Source organism: Tamandua tetradactyla, chromosome X (assembly GCF_023851605.1).
Source record: "Tamandua tetradactyla isolate mTamTet1 chromosome X, mTamTet1.pri, whole genome shotgun sequence".
NCBI classification, from domain to species: domain Eukaryota; kingdom Metazoa; phylum Chordata; class Mammalia; order Pilosa; family Myrmecophagidae; genus Tamandua; species Tamandua tetradactyla.
Window position 1 is genome coordinate 114,646,132 of NC_135353.1, and position 20,138 is coordinate 114,666,269.

General features: G+C 39.4%; 1 protein-coding gene across 7 annotated transcripts in view; it reads left to right on the top strand.

The window, feature by feature from the left end:
- FAM120C (family with sequence similarity 120 member C) overlaps positions 1–20,138 on the top strand; it is a 142,232-nt gene that overhangs the window by 17,405 nt on the left and 104,689 nt on the right. For all 7 annotated transcript variants that reach the window (XM_077145923.1, XM_077145926.1, XM_077145928.1 and 4 more), the window contains exons 2-4: positions 1,947–2,193; positions 3,473–3,555; positions 4,640–4,768. In XM_077145923.1, the coding sequence (XP_077002038.1) occupies positions 1,947–2,193; positions 3,473–3,555; positions 4,640–4,768 (459 nt within the window). The remainder of the gene's footprint in view (positions 1–1,946; positions 2,194–3,472; positions 3,556–4,639; positions 4,769–20,138) is intronic.

Here is a 20,138-nt window from a genome sequence, read left to right on the forward strand (position 1 = left end):
ACAGATATGTGCAACTACTACCACCATCTAATTTCAAGACATTTTCATCACCGCAAAAGGAAACTCTTTATCTGGCTTCTTTTACTTAGCCTATGTTTTCAAGGTTCATTTGTGTTGTAGCATGTGTCAGTACTTCATTTTTATGGATGAATGATATTCCATTATATGGATATACCATATTTTTTTATCCATTAATCTCTCTTTGGACACCTGGATTGTTTCCACCTTTCAGCTATCCTCAATAGTGCCAGTATAAACATTCATGTACAAGTTTTTATGTGGACATAGATTTTCAGTTCTCTTGGGTATATACCAAACAGTAGAATTGCTGGATCATATAGTAACTCTGTGTTTAACCAGCCAGACAGTTTTCCAAAGCTACTGCATCATTTTACAGTCCCTCTAGCACTGTATGTTCCAGTTTCTCCACATCCTTGTCAACACTTGTTATTGTCTCTCTTTTTTATTATAGCTGTTGGGTTTGAAGTGGTATCTCATTGTAGTTTTGACTGGCATTTCTCTAATACTAGTGATGTTAAAACATCTTTTCATGTGCTTTTTGTCAAGCTCTACTTTTTTATTTGAAAAAAATTTATATACAAAAAAGCAATAAATTTCAAAGCACACTCAAATTTCACAGTTTCATACAGTTACAGTTCCACAATTTTAGGTTTTTACTTGTAGTTGCTCCAGGACACTGGAGACTAAAAGAAATATCACTATAATGAATGAGCAATCATATTCATTTGTTAAATCTTATCTTCTCTCTTATAACTCCACCTTCTCCTTTGATCTTTCTCTCAACCTTTAGGGGTGTTTGGGCTCTACGCATCCTAACTTTTTCATGTTGGAAGGGGCTGTTGATAATATGGGATGGGGGATAGAACTACTTGATGTTCTGGAGAGGCTTGTCCCTCTGGGTTTCAGGACTCTTCTGGTCCAGGGACCCATCTTGAAGTTGTAGGTTTCTGGAAAGTATTCATAGTGCATGGAACCTTTGTAGAATCTCAGATAATGTCATAGGTGTTCTTTAGGGCTGGCAGGAATGGTTTTGGTTGGGTTTGGCAAACCATGATAAGTAGCAATGTCTAGCTGAAGCTGTGTAAGAGTGGCCTCCAGAGCAGCCTCTTGACTCTATTTGAACTGTCTCAACTGATTCCTTATTTGTTATCATTCTTTTCCCCCTTTTGTTCAGGAAGGCATTGTTGATCCCATGGTGCCAGGGCCAGGCTCATCCCTGGAGTCATCTCCCACGTTGCCAGGAAGACTTTCACCCCTGGATGTCATGTCCCACGTAGAGGGGAGGGCAATGATTTCACTTACAGAGTTGGTCTTAGAGAGAGGGAGGCCACATCTATAGCTTTACTTTTTATCTGTGTGACTTTGGTCAAGTTCTCTAACTTTTCTGAGCCACATTATTCCCTCATCTCCAAAAACAGAGATAATAATGCCTAATAATGTTATTGCAAGCATTAACATTATTAATGAGATGAACTTCGAACACTGCCTGGATAAAGATAAGTTCAGTATGCTTTAAGTGCAGTGATAGAGTCATACACAGGAATGGTACTTAACATTCTGCCTCTATTACATAAAAAATAGTGCTCACCAGGAAGAAGCATGGCACAATGGAAAGTCCTATCTACCATTCACTCACTATGTAACTTCGCGGACAGTCAACCTCTCTCAGTCTTTGGCCACAATTTCATGAATGGAATAAAAAAGGACTGGGCATTTGAATAAACACTTATAGTGATAACTGTAAATCAAGCTCAAGGCTAGGAGAAGCTTTTTATTTTTACCATGAGTATTCTGTTAGTGGAAGTTATATATATATAACTTTAAGATTATATTCTTAAATTTCAATGAACTATTAACCTTCCTGACTTAACCAAAGACTGGTCAGCTTCTGTCACATGACATGTTCTTCTCTTATTCCCTCCTAGGTTTTTCAGAGCCTTGAGGACCACCATTTGGAAGTGGTAGCTTTTTTCAGGGAAAATGGCTTCCATGGCCTTCTTGCCCATGATTCGGAGTATGCACTCTACAATATTCCCTCTTACTACAGTTCCCATGCTCTGAAGCTGAGCTGGAATGGGAAGAACCTCACTACCAACCAGTTCCTGATGCAGGAGGTGGCCAAGCAGCTGGGCCTAAAGCGGATGAATTTTCCCATATTTGCTGCACTGTTAGGTAGGTAGTCCAAATAAGAGACTCCAATGATTGTTAAAGTTTCCTTTTTCAGTATTAAGAAATGAAGACCAGAGTGATTTAGCCTATCATTATTGGATTTGTCTTCTTCTTCTTTTTTTTTTAAACAAAACAAAACACATTTATTGGAGTACAATTCATGGTTTTTTTTCTTTAAGTTCACTTGCCAAATACTGTGCAGTGGGATAACCTAGCAGGGTTTGGGCTTTTGATTAGACCTAACTTAAATTCAATATGCATATTTTATGGATTGCTGTGGGACACTCCAGAACATTATTTTGATTTTTGCAAAACTTTTTTTTGTTGTTTTATTTCCTAACTGTTTTACATACAGTCCTAGACCAAAATGTTTTACTAACCCTTGATAACTTAGGTTTCCCCACCCAGAGCATTAACATTTCTTACCCCACCATCTAAATTAAGACCAGGAACATACATTTTTTATTGTTTTTCTTTTTGTTTCAGTTGTGCCAAAATTTTATTTTGAAAATTTCCAACGACGGAGCAAAATTGAAAGAATTTTGCAGCGAAGATCCTATATGTACCACCTATATTCTACTATTAACATTTTTCTAAACTTGCTTTATCTTTCGTCTATCCATTCCTCTATCTATCCATCAGTCTATCTTTTTAAGGTGCATTTCATAGTAAATTGCAGAGAGCTGATTATGTGTTGAGTAGGTTTTCCAAGTGCTGACAGCATGAAAGTTAATATCCTATCTCAGGTGTGACTTCTGCTCCATAGTTACCTTCCTGGTTCCAGTTTCCTCATCTGTGAAACGGGAGTGATAATACTTCATGCTGTTATTGATAAGGTTAAATGAAATGAGATATATCAAATGCCCAACACTTATTAGGTAGTCAGTAATTTGGTGGCTGCTACTGTAAAAGGCAACATGACTAGGGGATAGGTAATAGCCTGGACTTTGGAGTCAGATAGTCCTAGCTTCTTATCCTACTGTGGGTACTTATTAACTGTGCCACCTTGGGCCAAGTCACAAAACATTTCAGAACCTCAGTTTCCTTATCAGCAAAATGGGAATAATAATACTACCATGCATGGTTATAAAATTTAGAGATGATACATATAACACGCACGGTACATAGTAGGTAATCAGCACATAACTACTGTAATTATTACCTTAAAAATATAGTACTATGCGAATTCACTGATCTTCTCTTTTTCCCAGGACCCCTTTCACAGCCTGGAGGGTCTAAGAAAACATTTGTATGGTCAATAAATGACAAATGTATTTTATAGGTAACCACATTCTCCCAGACGAGGACCTTGCTGCTTTTCACTGGAGCCTCTTGGGACCGGAGCATCCTCTTGCATCACTTAAGGTAATGTGTCCCAATATTTGCCTGTTCAGATTGGGGGACAACAAGTTTTGGTTAGAGTTTTGATAATTTTTCATTAGATTTAAAATATTTCAAATGCTTACAAGACAAAAAATTATAAATATAGTCATTATCCTTTATATCTTAAGAATTTGTATAAATCTATGAAGAGAAGTACTAATACTACAATAAATAATGAAATGATAACCAAAGGACATAAGGCAGACAGCTCACAAAAGAGGAAACACTGTCCAATAATATGCCTAGATGTTAAACCTTGCTGGTGATCAGACATTCACGTTATATGAGCAGTGTGGTTTCAACTTAACAAATGAGCAAATATTGAAAAATTAGTCTACCCATGCTATCAAGACTGTGGTGAGACTGATATTCTCACATAGTTCTGGTGGTAATATAAGTTGGTGATCATATATTTCTCTAGTCTTTTTACTCTCCTAGACAACTGTTTCAAACCTTTTCTCTCCTCAAACCTCTATTACTTCCTCCTCCTTGCTGATAACCTTATTTCCTATTTCACTAAGAAAATTGAAGCAATTAGAAGAGAACTTCCACAAGTTCCTACCCTCTCATCTTTTTACCTACGTACATCTGTGTGCCCACGTATGCATGCCTCCTGTTACTGTGGATGCTCTGTCCATGTTTCTATTCAAGGCCAGCTCCTCCACTGATATACTAGATCCCATCCCCTTTTGCCAACCTGTTTATTTTTTGTATGCTGTATGGCATGGGTCACATTTCCTTCTTTTTCCATGTGAGTATCCCATTATGGCAGCACCATTTGTTGAATTTTTGTTTTTTTTTTCTTTCTTTTCTATGCTTGTTTGTTTGTTTTTGGAAAGTGCATGGGCCACGAATCAAACCCAGGTCTCCTGCATGAGAGGCAAGAATTCTACCACTGAACTACCCTTGCACCCCTCCCCCAGCCCCAACCTGGTTTTAAAGGAAAGGTTTTACTATCTCTCAGTGGATTAACTGAACTTGAATTCCTTTGTTACCCCACCTCACCCTTTATCTTAGTGATCAGTCTTTGATGTCAGTGTCCCTTGCTTATCTTGCTTTTCTGTAGGTCCGAGCTCATCAGCTGGTTCTTCCTCCCTGTGATGTGGTGATCAAGGCTGTTTCTGAGTATGTTAGTTCCATCAAAGACCCCTCAAACCTGGATGTAGTTGGAAAGGATGTTTTCAAACAATCTCAGGTGAGCTAGCCTCTCCCTTCCTGAGAGCCACCAGTTTTCTTACTTTCTTCAGTACCACCAGTAGATCTCCAGATCTTTTCTGTGATATCTAACTTCTCTCCTCCTAGTTGCTGTCATCTCCATGTTGACACACTAGAGCCCCAAAGTTTACTTTAAAAAACATTACTAGGCCTGAATTCAAAGGGTTCTTTACCTTTTTTTTTTCTGATTATCAAAGTAATATAAGCCCATTCTGGAAAATTTAGAAAAGAAAGCAAGTCACATATAATCTTGCTATGCAGAAAAATATAGCAGCAGTTAACATTCTGGCATTATGTCCTGCTACTCTTTTTTTTTTTTCTACACATATTTGACATTTCTTGCTTAGTGTAGGAAATGGGTAATGAAAAAAGACTACTTAAGGTGAGCCCGCATAAAACAACAATCAAAATTTCATCAATTATGGAGAAGAAGGCTTGATGGGGACATTATCTTGTAAAGTGAAACTAAAAATTACGAAAATAATTTAGGTTTATTTTTAACAATTTATGTTTGCAACTCTGGATTTTTTCAATTTTTAAAAAATTACCATACAGTAAAATTGACTTTTGTGTATATGTGTGTAAAGTTCTATGAATTGTTAATAGATGTACAGATTTATGCCATCACCACAATGAGGATAAGAAGAGTTATATCATCCCCCTAAAACTGTCTCGTACTATCCCTTTTTAATCACAACCTCTAACCCCTGGCTACCACCAATCTTTTCTCTGTTGGCATAGTTTGATGTCTTAGAAAGTATTGTATGAATGGAATCATACAGTACTGCAACCTATTGAGACTGGTTTCTTTCATTCAACATAATACCTTTGAGATTCATCCAAGTTATTGCATGTTTCCATAGTTCATTTCCTTTTATTCCTGAGTATATATTTCATGTGTAAATATACCATAGTTTCTTAATCCATTCAACCCTTACAGTATATTTGGATTGTTTCTAGTTTGGGGTTATTATGGTTAGACATATAAACATTTGTGTAAGGCTTTTGTGTGAACATAAGTTTTCATTTCTCTTGTGTAAATAACTAAGAATGAGATTTCTGGATCATATTATAAGTGTATGTTTAACTTTAAAAGATTTCCAGAGTGGCTGTACCATTCATGTGCATTTCCCAAATGACTAATGATGAACATTTTTTTCTTGTGCTTATTTGCCATCCATATATGGCAAATAAGTGAATGGACTGTTCAAGAACAGTCTCTTGCCCATCTTTTAATTGAATTATTGTTTTCTTCCTGTTAAGTTTTACAAGTTCTTTTTATATTCTGGATACAGGTCCTTTGCTGAATATCTGGTTTGCAGATATTTTCTTCCTGTCTGTACCTTGTCTTTTCATCCTTTTAACAGGGTTTTTGACAGAGCAAAGTTTCTCATTTTGATGAAGTGCAATTGGACAATTTTTGTCTTTTATGGATCACACTTTTGGTGTCATGTCTAAGAACCCTTTGCCTAATCTCAGGCATGACAATTTTGTCCCGCTTTCTTCTAAAAGTTTTATACTTTTACATTTATATTTAGAACTATCATCCATCTTGAGTTAATTTGTATATAAAGTATGAGGTTTTGGCAATGTTTTGTTTTGTTTTTGCATATGGCTGTCCAATTACTTCAACGGTTTGTTGACAAGACTATCCTTTCTCCACTGAATTCTCTTTGCACCTTTGTCAAAAATCATTCATCCATATTTGTAAGGGTCTATTTCTGGACTCTATTCTGTTCAATTGTCTATACATTCACCAACTGTACACTGTTTATATTACTGTAGTTTTATATTAAAATATTAAATTGGATAGTGAGTGCTCCAACTTTATTCTTCTTTTTCAAAATTGTTTTAACTATTCTAGTTCCTTTGTCTTTTCATATAAATTTTAGAATATTTTTTTTATATCTTCAAAAAATTCCCTGCAGGGATTTTGATTGGAATTACATTAAATATATAAATCAATTCAGTTAGACTTTCAATCCATGAGTATGATATGCCTCTCCTTTAATTTAGGTCTTCTTTAGATTTCTTTCATCAGCATTTTGTAGTTTTCAGAATACATGACGTGGGTATATTTCATTATATTTATAATTAAGTGTTTCATACTGGGGGGCACCCTATTGTGAATAATGTTATTTTGTTAATTTCAGCTTCCAGTTGTTCATTGTGAATATATAGAAATGATCGATTTTTATGTGTCGACTTTGTATCTTGCGACCTTTCTAAACAACAGTTCTAGCCGTTGTGGAGTAGAGTTCTTGTGTAGATAATCATCTTGTTTATGAATAGCATTAGTTTTTCTGTGTTTTTTTGGCATAGGCAGGCCCAGGAATTGAACCTGGGTCTCCAGCATGGCAGTCAAGAACTCTGCCTGCTGAGCCACCATGACCCGCCCTTTATTTTTTGGCATGAGCGTTAGTTTTATTTATTCCTTTCTGATATGTACGCCTTTTTTATTTCTTAAGTTACTGTACTGCCTAGGACTTCAAAAATGATGTTGAATAAGAGTACCGAAAGCAGACATGCTGTCATGTTCCTGATCTTCAGGGAAAGCATTCAGTCTTTTATCGTTAAGTAAGATATTAACTGTAGGATTTGTAGATGCCCCTTTTCAGTTTGAGGGTGTCCTCTTCCATTCCTGGGGTGCTGACAGTTTTTATCATGAACAGATGGTGTGTTTTATCAAATGTGTTTTCTACAGCTATTGATATGATTATGTGGTTTTTCTTCTGTAGTCTGCCAATATTTAGGATTTGTTTGTTTGTTTAAGTAAAATTTAGTTTTGGAGTAGTATGAGGTTTATGGAAAAATTGCATGCAAAGTACAAAGTTTCCATACACCTTCCCCTCCACCCCATACCATTTCCCATATTATTAACATTTTGCATTAATGTGGGATATTTGTTACAACTGATTAACCAATATTTATATATAACTAGTAAATAAAGTTTACATTAGGGTTCACTCTTAGTGTTGTACAGTTCTATGTGTTTTACAAATGTGTGATGCCATGTATCCACCCTTATAGTATCAGACAGAATAATTTCACTGCCCTAAAAATGTCCTGTGCTCTACCTATTTATTCCTCTGTTCTTTCCCCAGAACCCATGGTAACCACTGATATTTTCTCTGTCTATATACTTTGCCCTTTCCAGAATGTCATATAGTTGGCATCATACAGTAGGTAACCCTTTCAGACTGTCTTCTTTTACTTAACAATATGCATTTAGGTTCCTCCATTTCTTTTTGCAGTTTGATAGGCCATTTCTTTGATTTTAACTTTATTTTATTTCTTGTGGTAAAATATGCACAATATAATATATCCCATTTTAATGATCCATAAGCATAAAATTCAGTGGCATTAAGTACATTCATAGTGTTCTACTACCATCAGCCCATCCTTTATCAAAACTTTTCCAGGATGGGCCACAGTGGCTCAGCAGGTAGAGTTCTCACCTGCCATGCCAGAGACCCGGGTTCGATTCCCAGTGCCTGCCCATGCAACAAAACAAAACAAAACAAAAAAAACAAACAAACTTTTCCATAACCCCAAACAGGGACTCTGCACCCATGAAGCACTGATGCTCACTCCCCTACTGATAACCTGTATTCTACTTCTGTCTTTATAAATTTGTGTGATCTAGTTATTTCATATAAGTGAAATTATACAATATCTGTCTGTGTCTGCTTTATTTCACTCAATATGATGTCTTCAAGATTCATCAGTGTTATAGTACACATCAGAACTTCATTCTCTTTTACAGCTGAATAATACTCCATTGTAGGTATATATAGCATTTTGTTCAACCATTCATCTATTAATGGACACTTGAGCTGCTTTCACATTTGACTATTGTGAGGGACAAATTCTATGAGCATTGGTATACAATACCTATTTGATCCCTGCTCTCAATTTTTTTTGTATATATACCTAGAAGCGATATTACTGGATCATATGGTAATTCTGAGAAAATTCCAAACTGTTTTCCACAGTGGTTGCACCATTTTACATTCCTACCAACAATGTACAAGGGTTCCTATTTCTCTGTATCCTTGCTAACACTTGTTATTTTCCATTTTTTAATAATAGCCATCCTAGTGGATGTGAAGTGGTATCTCACTGTGGTTTGATTTACATTTCCCTGATGGCTAATGAGGTTGAATGTCTTTTCATGTGCTTATTGGACATTTATATATCTTCATTTTGGAGAAATATCTAGTCAAATCCTATGCCCATTTCTTAAAACTTTTTATTGTAGTAATAAATATACAGCACAAAATTTTCCATTTAACCAAATTCAAGTGTACAATTCAATAATAATTAAATATGCACAATATTGAACTACCATCGTTGACATCCATTACTACTACTGAGTCATCATATCAAACAGTACTACTTTCACCCATTAAGGTATAAATCCTTACTACTGAGTCATCATATCAAACACTACTACTTTCACCCATTAAGGTATAAATCCTACTTCCTGCTCCCACCTCCAGCCCCTGGAAACCTATAAACCACCATCTGTCTCTTTAAAGTTTGCTTCTTCTAGGTATTTCATATAAGCAGTTGATTATCATTTTGTCTTTGAGTTGCAGGAGTTATTTATATATTCTGGCTATTAAGTTAGTATCAAATATATGGCTTCCAAATTTATTCTACCATTCTGTTAGTTCTCTTTTCACCTTTTTTTTTTTTTTTGCATGGGCAGGCAAAAAAACCTGGGTCTCTGGCACACCAGGCGAAAACTCTGCCTGCTGAGCCACAGTGGCCCGCCCTCTTTTCACTTTCTTGATAATATTCTTTGATGCACAAAAATTTTAGTTTTGATGCAGTCCTATATATTTTTTCTTTTGTTTCTCATTCTTTTGGTGTAAAGTCTAAAAATCCAATGCCATGTACAAGCTCTTGAAAATATTGCCCAATGTTTTCTTCTAAAAATTTTATAGTCTTAGCTGCTATATTTAGGGTGTTGATGCATTTTTAGTTGCTTTTTATATGGTATAATAGAGGGGTCCAATTTCATTTTTTGCATGTGAATATACAGTTTCCTAGCAGCATTTGTTGAAGGAACTATTATTTTCCCATTGAGTAGAATTGGCGCCCTGAAAAAAATCAGGTGGTCCTATGAGAGTGTATTTCTGAGCTCTCGAGTCTATGTCATTGGTCTACTGTCCTTTTGGTGGTACCATACCATGTTGATTACTGTATCTTTGTAGTAAATTTTAAAATTGGGAACTGTGAGTCCTCCAACTTTGCTTTTCTTTTTCAAGATGGTTTGGGATATTCAGGCCTCTTGCCCTTCCATGTGAATTTGATGATTGGCTTTCCATTTTTTGTAAAAAAAATTCTATTGGAATTTTTTATTGGGATTGAGAATCTGTAAAAGTCACTTTAGATAGTGTTTTAAGTTGTTTAATGCTGCCGGAATGGAATAAAGCAGAAATGGAACAGCTTTTAAAAAGGGAATTTATTGTTACAAGTGTGCAGTTATAAGGCCATAAAAATGTCCAAACTAAGGCATCCAGAGAAAGATAATTTGACTCAAGAAAAGCCAACGTCTGTCACATGGGAAGGCATGTGGCTGGAGTCTGCTGGTCCTTGTTCCTGATTCTGTTGCTTCTAGATTTTGATGCCAGTGGTTTCCTAAGTATCTATGGGCCTTCACTTAGCTCCTCTGGGACACAATTCTGGGTCCTGGCTTGCTTAGCATCTCATGGGAAGATACATGCCGAGATCTGCTGGGTTCTGCATCTCTAAATATCCCTATCATTAGTGTCAGATCTGAAGCAATTGTATTTTCTCCAAAATCCCTCTCCTTTAAAAGGACTCAAGTAAACAAATCAAGACGTACCTTAAATAGGCAGAGTCACATCTCCATCAAATCAAAAGGTCACACCCAGAACTGGGTGTGTCGCATCTCTATGGAAATAATTCAATCAGTTTCCACCCCACAATATTGAATCAGGATTAAAAGAAACATGGCTTCCCCCACACATTGGATCAGGAAAAAGGACATGGCTTGTCTTGGATACATAACAGCTTCAAACTGGCATATCCCACCCTCTGGACCCCCAAAAGACATGTTCTTTCCCTATACAAATTAGATTTCATTCCATCACAATATCACAAAAGCCTTGAACCATTTCAGTAACAATACAAATATAATACAAAGTCAGAAACAGTATAAAATCTTATCAAAGCCAGTTACAAGCATAGCATGTCCTAAGGCAAAAATTCTCCTCTGGTTGTTGACCTGTGAAACTCAGAACAAGTTATCTGTTTCCAATATACAAAGGAGATACAGTCATAAGATACATGTTCCCATTGCCATAGGGAGATATCAAAAGAAAAACAGGGGCAATCAGTCCAAAACAGTTCTGAAAATCTTCAGGGCAAGCTGCATTAAATTTCAAAGTCTAGAAGTTACTTATTACCCTCAGGGCTTGGAAGAGTGGTAGTCTCACCCTTGCCAAGGGCAAACACTGGGATGAGGGTTGCAGCACTGGAGTACATGAAGGGGACTACCTTTATCTTGGCTCCACCCTCTCCAAGCATCAGGGAATCACCTGGGATCTATGCCATCTCTGAGGCACACACTCAACCCCTCGAGAGCAATGGGGTAATTGCTGGGCTCCCCTCAATCCCCGGTTTATGTGCTCCACCCTCTCCAAGGCCTGAGGCCTCGTCCTGAAAATCGAGGAGGAAGGCCCACCCTCTGCTTCTGGGGCAAACACCCTTCCCATGTGGGAGGGTTGGTCTCATCTCCTGGCCCAAGATTTCTTGGCTTCAGACCTTACCTCCAGTGGATCTGCCTTTGAAGTCATTTTTCCTTCAATCTGTCCCTTTTCTGTCTCTTTTAGTCCAGAATGGCAGTGGTTCAGTTCATACAGACCTTGCAAGAAATTTCTTGGTTTTCCATGTATTATACAGGGATTATAGCCATCAGGCAAAAGGACTTTCTACAGATCCTTTCTGGATAACTCCATCTTTGATCCTTGCTTGTCCTATAACAGCTGACTGCTTCCATGATTTGGGAAATCCTCTTGTGGGTCACTATTCTCTGGGGGTCTCTCTTTCTGGAAGCCCAGGATTTTCCAGACCATTAATTTCTGGTTTCTTTGTGCTCAAGAGTTCAGTTCTCAACTTATCCCTTTCCTGTCGCATTTTACTATAAGCTACAAGAAACCAGACTGCATTTTCCACATTTAGTTTGGAAATCTCTTCAGCTAAGTATCCAAATACATCACTCTCAAATTCTACCTTCTATGTTATATCAGCACTGAATTTTGTCAAATTCTCTGCCACTTTAAAACAAGGGTCACTTTCCTACCACTTTGAAGAACACATGCATCATTTCTGTCTACAACCTCTTTGGAGGTATCTTTAGAGTCCACATTTCTTTTTTTAAAAGATATTTTTATTATAAGCAATGAACAACCATACAAACTTTCTTGACATACAAACATTCTTGTCATGGTTACAATCAGTGGCTCACAATATCATCACATAGTTGTGTATTCATCACCATGATCATTTTTTTGAACATTTGTATCTCTCCAGCAAAAGAAAGAAAAAAGAAAAAGTCATGCATGCCATACCCCTTACCACTCCCTTTCATTAACCACTAGTATTTCAATCTATTCAATTTATTTTAACCTTTGTTCCCCCTATTATTTGTTTATTTCTTATCCATGTTTTTTACTCATCTGTCCATACCATAGATGAAAGGAGCATCAGACACAAGGTTTTCATAATCACACAGTCACATTTTGAGAGCTATATCATTATACAGTCATCTTCAAGAAACATGGCTACTGGAGCACAGGTACATCCCTCTAGCTACTCTAATACACCATAAACTAAAAAGGGGAATATCTATATAATGCATAAGAATGACATCCAGGATTACCTCTTGACTCTGAAATCTCTCAGCCGCGGACACTTTATTTTGTCTCATTTCTCTCTTCCCCTTTCAGTCGAGGTTTACTCAGTCCCTTGATGATGAGCCTTAGCTCATTCTACGATTTCTGTCACACATTGCCAGGGAGGTTTACACCCCTGGGAGTCATATCCCACGTAGAGAGGAGGGAGAGCAGTGAGTTTACTTGGCTGAGAGAGAGAGTGGCCACATCTGAGCAACAAAAGAGGTTTAGAGTCTACATTTCTACCAACAGTTACTTCAAAGCATTCTAGGCCTTCTCTATCAAGATCCTCGCAATTTTTCCAAAATCTTCCCCTTACCATTTGAAAAGCCATGCCAACATGTTTGGCATTTGCAATCCGCAGAACTCCACTCCTCTAGTACCAAAATCTGTTTCAGTTTGTTAAATGCTACCAGAATGCAATATACCAGAAATAGGAAGGCTTTTAAAAAGGGAATTCATTAAGTTACAAGTTTACAGTTCTAAGGCCATAAAAACGTCAAAACTAAAGTTATCTAGAGAAAGATACCTTGACTCAAGAAAGACTGATATCTGTCACATCAGAAGGCATATGGCTGGCATACTCTGGTCCTTGTTCCTGCTTCCGTTGTTTCCATTATCTGATGCCATTGGTTTCCTCTCTAAGTGTCTGTGGGCCTTCACTTAGCTTTTCCAGCACACAAGTCTGGGTTCTGGCTTCCTTAGCATCTCATGGGAAGGTACATGATGACGTCCCCTGGGCTCTGCATCTACAAACAACTGTGTCCAAGCATCTTCTCTCTCTGTTAGCACTCCAAGCATCTCCAAACATCTACGTCTCTGTCAGTTCCACCCTATTCTAGCGTCTGAGCTTCCTTGAGATCTGTGCAAACTAGATTCAGAGTTTCATTGTGCGAGTAGCAGATTTATAATATAAACTAAATTCTCAGCTTTGCAGGGTGTCTGCTGTTAAAGTTAGGGCTTTGATTGGAAATGAATGGGATATGTAAACTTGGGATGGGGACATATGGTTGATAATGATGGCAATGGGGACATGAAAACCCTGGATTCTGCTGAGTCTTTGATAAATAGACCTGTAATGATCTGCCCTGAGAGACACCTGCCTCACATCCAGCCTGCTCTGAGGAAATATCCACCCAATCTCCAGGCTGCCCTGAGGAGACAGGTACCTGACTTTATACCTTCCCTGAGGAAAGATCTTCCCAACCTCCAGCCTGCCTTGAGGAAACAGCTTCTTAGCCTCTAGTCCACCTTGAGGAGTCTATGATCCAAATTCCACCTAAATAGATGAACTTTTCAGTGTTTTCTAAACTTATAACCACCTCCCCTGGGGAGACAGCCCTCCTCTGATTGGAAAGATTAATCCTGTTTCATCAGATGAAACTGCAGTGGAATGCCCTTCATTGGATCTGCCAGCTTCACAGCCTGCCCTGTGGATTTTGGACTCTTTCATTCCTACAGCTGCATGAGACACCTTTATAAATCTCATATTTATGGATAGTTCCTGTTGGTTCTGTTTCTCTAGAGAACCCGGACATGTTTCACCTAACAATACTCAAACGTCATGTGTACACCCAGAAAAGCACTACATCTCTCCAGAACAAGGTGCAAGTCCTTACGTAACATTCACTATTAAGCTTCATGTCCTGTGACTTAAAGACCATAACATGAACAATACAACTTATGTCATAGGATAAGAGGAAAGATATTTCCTTATGTACAGATGCAAACATACTTGTAACAAAATAAGGAGGAAATATTCATACAACCACAGTACTCATTTCTGTAACTGATCACGTGGTTGTAGTTCATATTTATCACTACCTTCTTCTACTATCTATTCCATGTTCCCTTTACCCTCAGCAAGCACTTCAGCTGGCCGTAGTTCTTTGCCAGGTAGGGTGACCCAAACCTTCATTCCTGAAGTTTCTGGGCCATTTGTAGTTCTGCCTCGATTGGGTTGTTGCAGTACTCCATTGACTTTAATCTCAGGGAACGGTAGTACTAAGAGATACCCTAGGGGATCTCCTATATTCCAGGAAAACTCTTCTTTATCTCCATTGTGTAGTTGCAATCCTATTTTCCCTTGATACTGGGATCAATCACACCGGACAGAACAGTAATCCCCTTTCCAGCCTATTCAGTAGTATAAGAAGCCCAAAGTGGCCAGGTGGCAGTCTTAACTACCAATTCAATGGAATCATTGTTATGTCTCCTGGTAGGAACACTCCTCCTTTTCAAACTAAGACCTGTAGACCAGCAGAGCTTAAGGTTTCCGGGACAGGAAGCAAAAATTTTCCTAGTGGACCACTAGGTGTGATACTGAGTGGTGCCACACCTATCTCCACCCCTTAATTCCTGGACCCATGAATCCTGGCTATGGGAGAAACAGCACCATATGTTGGACACTGATTCAGAGCATACACAGCCTCCTGGAGAGCATTGCCCCAGCCCTGCAAGGTATGGCCACCTAGTTGGTACCATAATTGGGTCTTCAAAAGGCCATTCTACCTTTTTATTAACCCAGGTACCTCTGGATGATGGGGAATAGAGTTATACTAGAGAATTCCATGAGTATGTGCCTGTTCCTGCAGTTCATTTGTTGTGAAGTGGTTTCCTTGATTAGAAGCAATGCAGTGTGGAACACTGTGGCAGTGGATAAGGCATTCCTTAAATCCACGTGTGGTAGTTTTGGCAGAAGCATTGCATACAGGAAGGCAAACTCATATCCAGATAAGTGTCTACTCCAATTAGAACAAATCACTGCCCCTTCTGTGGTGGAAGTGGTCCAATGTAGTCAGCCTTCCACCAGGTAGCAGGCTGATCAGCTCAGGGAATGGTGCCATATCAGGGACTGAGGGTGGGTCCCTGCTGCTGGCAGATTGGGCACTCAGAAGTGGCTGTAGCCATATAGGCCTTGGTGAGTGGAAGGCTATGTTGCTGAGCCCATGCATATGCTTCATCCCTACCACTATGCCTGCTTTGTTCATGAGCCCATTGGGTAATGGCAGGAGTGGCTGAGGAAAGAGGATAACTTGTATCCATAAGACAGGTCATCTTATATACTTGGTTATTAAACCCTTCTTCTGCATAAGTCACCCTCTGGTGAGCATTCAAATGAGACACAAATATCTTCATGTTCTTTACCACTCAGAAAAGTCTATTCACATACCTCTTCCCCAGACTTCTTTGTCACCAATTTTCTAATCATGTTCCTTCCAAGTCCTTGACCATCCAGCCAAACCATTAGCAATAGCCCATGACTCAGTATACAAACCCATCTCTGGCCAGATCTCCTTCCAAGCAAAATGAACAACCAGGTGCACTACTTGAAGTTCAGCCCACTGGGAAGATTTTTCTTCACCACTGTCCTTCAGGGGAATCCCTTAAAGGGGCTGCAGTGCTGCAGCTGTCCATTTCCTGGTGATCTCTGCATATCATGCAGATCCATCTGTAAACCAGGCTCGAGTTTTCTCTTCCTCCATCAACTGGCTACAAGCATCCCCAAGATGCCATAGCTCTGGTCTGGGAAAGAGAAGGTAATGTGGCAGGAATAGGGGCAGTGTGCATTTGGGCCACTTCCTCATGTAACTTACTTGTGCCTTCAGGACCTGCTCGAGACATATCTCTAATATGCCATTTCCATTTTATGATGGAGTGCTGCTGTTGCACACCCAAATTTATGGCTTGGCGCATAAGACAACACCCAGCTCGTGATAGGCAACTCAGGTCTCATGGTAACTTGGTGGCCCACGGTTAAGCATTCAGTCTCTACTAAGGTCCAGTAGCAGGCTAAAGGCTTTTTCTCAAAAGGAGAGTAGTTATCTGCAGCGGATGGTAAGGCTTTGCTCCAAAACCCTAAGGGTCTATGTTGTGATTCTCCTATAGGGGCCTGCCAAAGGCTCCAGACAGCATCTCTATTTGCCACTGACACTTCCAGCACCATTGAATCTGCTGGATCATATGGCCCAAGTGGCAGAGCAGCTTGAACAGCAGCCTGGACCTGTCGCAGAGCCTCCTCTTGTTCAGGTCCCCACTCAAAATTAGCAGCTTTTCTGGTCACTCAATAAATGGGCTGGAGTAGCACACCCAAACAAGGAATATGTTGTCGCCAAAATCCAAAGAAGCCAACTAGGCATTGTGCCTCTTTTTTGTTTGTAGGAGGGGCCAGATGCAACAGCTTATCCTTTCCTTCAGAAGGAATATCTCAACATGTCCCACAACACTGGAAACCTAGAAATTCCACTGAGGTGGAAGGCCCCTGTATTTTTGTTGGAGTCATTTTCTGTCTTCTGACATGCAAATGCCTTATCAATAAATCATTTGTGGGAGGGAGAAATGATCAAAGTCCCTGCAGACAAGATTGTGACATAGGGCTGGATGGTTGATATACCCCTGAGGAAGGATAGTGAAGGTATACTTCTGGTCTTGCCAGCTGAATGCAAACTATTTCTAGTGGTCCTTACTAACAGCTATTGAGAAAAGAGAATTTGCCAAATCAATAGCTGCAGACCAGGTACCAGGCAGTATGTCGATTTTCTCAAACAGTGATATCACATCTGGAACTGCAGATGCAATCTGAGTTATTACTTGGTTAAGTTTATGATAATTCATTGTCATCCTCAAAGTCTCATGTGTTTTCTGCAGAGGCCAAATAGGAGAGTTGAATGGGGATGTGGTGGGAATCACCACCCCTGTATCCTTCAAGTTCTTAAGAGTGGCACTAATCTCTGCAGTTCCTCCCGGAGTCTGGTATTGCTTATAATTCACTATTTTGCTAGGTAGGGGCATTTCTAGTGGCTTCCACTTGGCTTTTCCTACCATAATTGCCCTTACTCCATGAGTCAGAGAAACAATGTGGGGATTCTGCCAGTTGCTGAGTATTGGTTCCAATTATGCATTCTGTAACTGGGGAAATGAGCACAGAATGGTTCTGGAGACCCACTGGACCCACTATGGATGGATCCAACAATCACCTGGCCTCTGTAAGCCCCTACTCTGACTGGTAGACTGTAGTGACATTTTGGGTCTTCTGGAATTAGTGTCACTTCTGAGCCAGTGTCTGTAATCCTTGAAATATCTGATTAATTCCTTTTCCCCAATGCACAGTCACCCTGGTAAAAGGACATAGTTCTCCTTAGGGAAGGCTGGGGGAAAGTTAACAGTGTAAATTCTTGGCAATGTGACAGGGTGCTTCCCAAAGGGAACCTGGCCTTCCCCTGATTTGAGGGGCTCTGCGTCATTAAACAGTCTCAAGTCCGCGAATTGATTAAGAGGCCACGGCTCTGTTTTTGTAAATCAAGTTAGACTTCTGTTCACTTGATCTAGAACTCTTCAGCTTATACAGCTCAAACAAGAATTTAGTAGACTGCCCATCTATTTTACTTCTAGATACCCCATGATCTAGCCAACACCACAAGTCTCTGTGAGTCAGATTATTTTGACTGCTGTTTTGAGTCTGCTGTCCATTACACTGGCCACACATACCTTGTCTATGGTGATTAACTATCTCCACCTGGCTTCTGTGAACTCAGGATCCAATCATCCCCATTGTGTTTAAGGATTCCAACTCAGTGACAGCAGTTCCCACAGTAATATCTGACCTACAGAGACGGGTCACTACAGAGCTCTTCAGTGATGATACAGCTGGTCTCACAAATTTATTTCTCAAGGTTCTGGTGAAAGATGTGTCCTCTGGACATTCCTGGGGATATGAACTGATCGTCCATGATAAATCCACTCTAACATTCCAGTCTCTCGAAACCTCTGGACCCCCTATCAGCGTTTACCAGAGCAGTTCTGGCATTTCAACTTCGGGTAATGTTGGCCACCTTTAGATCCATGTTTCAGCCAACTATCCAAACTATTAATGTCCTTTCTAACCCTTAGAGATACAGCATTGAATGTAAAATCTCTGCTTAATGGGTGCCTATCAATAAATTCAGGTTGATCCAACTTTATATTCCTTCCACCATTATCCCACTCCCTTAATATCCATTCCCACACATATTCCCCTGATTTCTGTCTGTATAAATTGGAAAACTCATGTTGTCCTTTTGGAGTATAACTTACCCCTCATGGGTCACACTTTGTACCTCCCCTTTCAGGGCCTGTTGGGACTTTTGTCTAATTATAAGTCTTAAAGAGAAGAGGGGTGGTGGGAATGGGCCATAAAAAGAAATAGAAGTGTCTTTAAAGCCAATTACCTCAGGGCATTCTGTTGCAGATTCTTCTGGTGAAACAGGATTAGTTGGTCCAGACAGTGAAGTGAGGGCTCATTCCCCAGGTGTGGTGTTTACAGGGTTAGCAGGCACTGAAAGGTTAATCACATTAGGTGGAGGTTGGATGGCAGACTCCTCTGGGCAAACTGGAGGCTGGTAAACTGTTTTCTCAAGGCAGACTGGAAGTCAGGAAGCTCTTTCCTCAGGGCAGTACATTACAGGTCTATCTAGCAAAGGCTCAGCAGATTCCAGAGAGTCCATCTCCCCATTGCTATCATCATCAAGCCATATATCCCCATCCCAAGTTTCAGGATCCCATTGTTTTCCAATCAAAGCCCTTTCTTTAACAGTAGACACCCTGCAAGGTTGAGATTTTAGTTTAAGTTGTAAATATGCTACTTGCACAATAAGGCTCTGTGTCTGGTTTAGAGAGATCTCAAGTCTGCAACCACAGGAAATAAGATTTTCTTTCAGGGCCAACATGGAAACTTCTACCTTGTTCATACAGTGTTTAATTTTCTAATTTGAAGACTTTAACTCATCCCTTTACCTCATCACTGTATCCAGTGTATCAACAACCAGCCGATATCATTGTACCTTTTAATTCCACAAAATTCCATAAAGTTCTCAAAAATGCTGTCACCCAGAGCCTTGAATCATGTAAGCATACAATTAGTAGAATCTAATGGTGATATTTTGAGTATGCCCCTTGCCAGCTCTCCTCATATAATGTCAATGCCATCTTTGGAAACAGAGCCATTAGTACCTCTGTGTCTAATCAGAGTAGAAAACCAATTGGAAACACCCATTGTTAAGATTCTGTTTTTCAAGAACCACTGCCAGTACGAAGCTGTATTAGTCAGGGTTCTCTAAAGAAACTGAACCAACAGGAGATATCTGTAAATATGAGATTTATAAATGTGTCTCACACAACCATGGACATGGAAGAGTCCAAAGTCCACAGAGCAGGCTGTGAATGTGGCAGCTCTGATGAAGGGTCTGGAGGAACTCCACAGGATAGGCTCACTGACTGAAGAAACAGCCAAAATTCTCTCTTTTTCCTTAGAAACCTTCAAATGATTGAGTTATCTATTTGGTGGGAGACAGGCCTTAGTTGATCTCAGATGTAATCAGCAATGGATGCAGTCAACTGACTGATGATTTAATACACCAGCCTTCCACTTTATCAACCAACCATGAA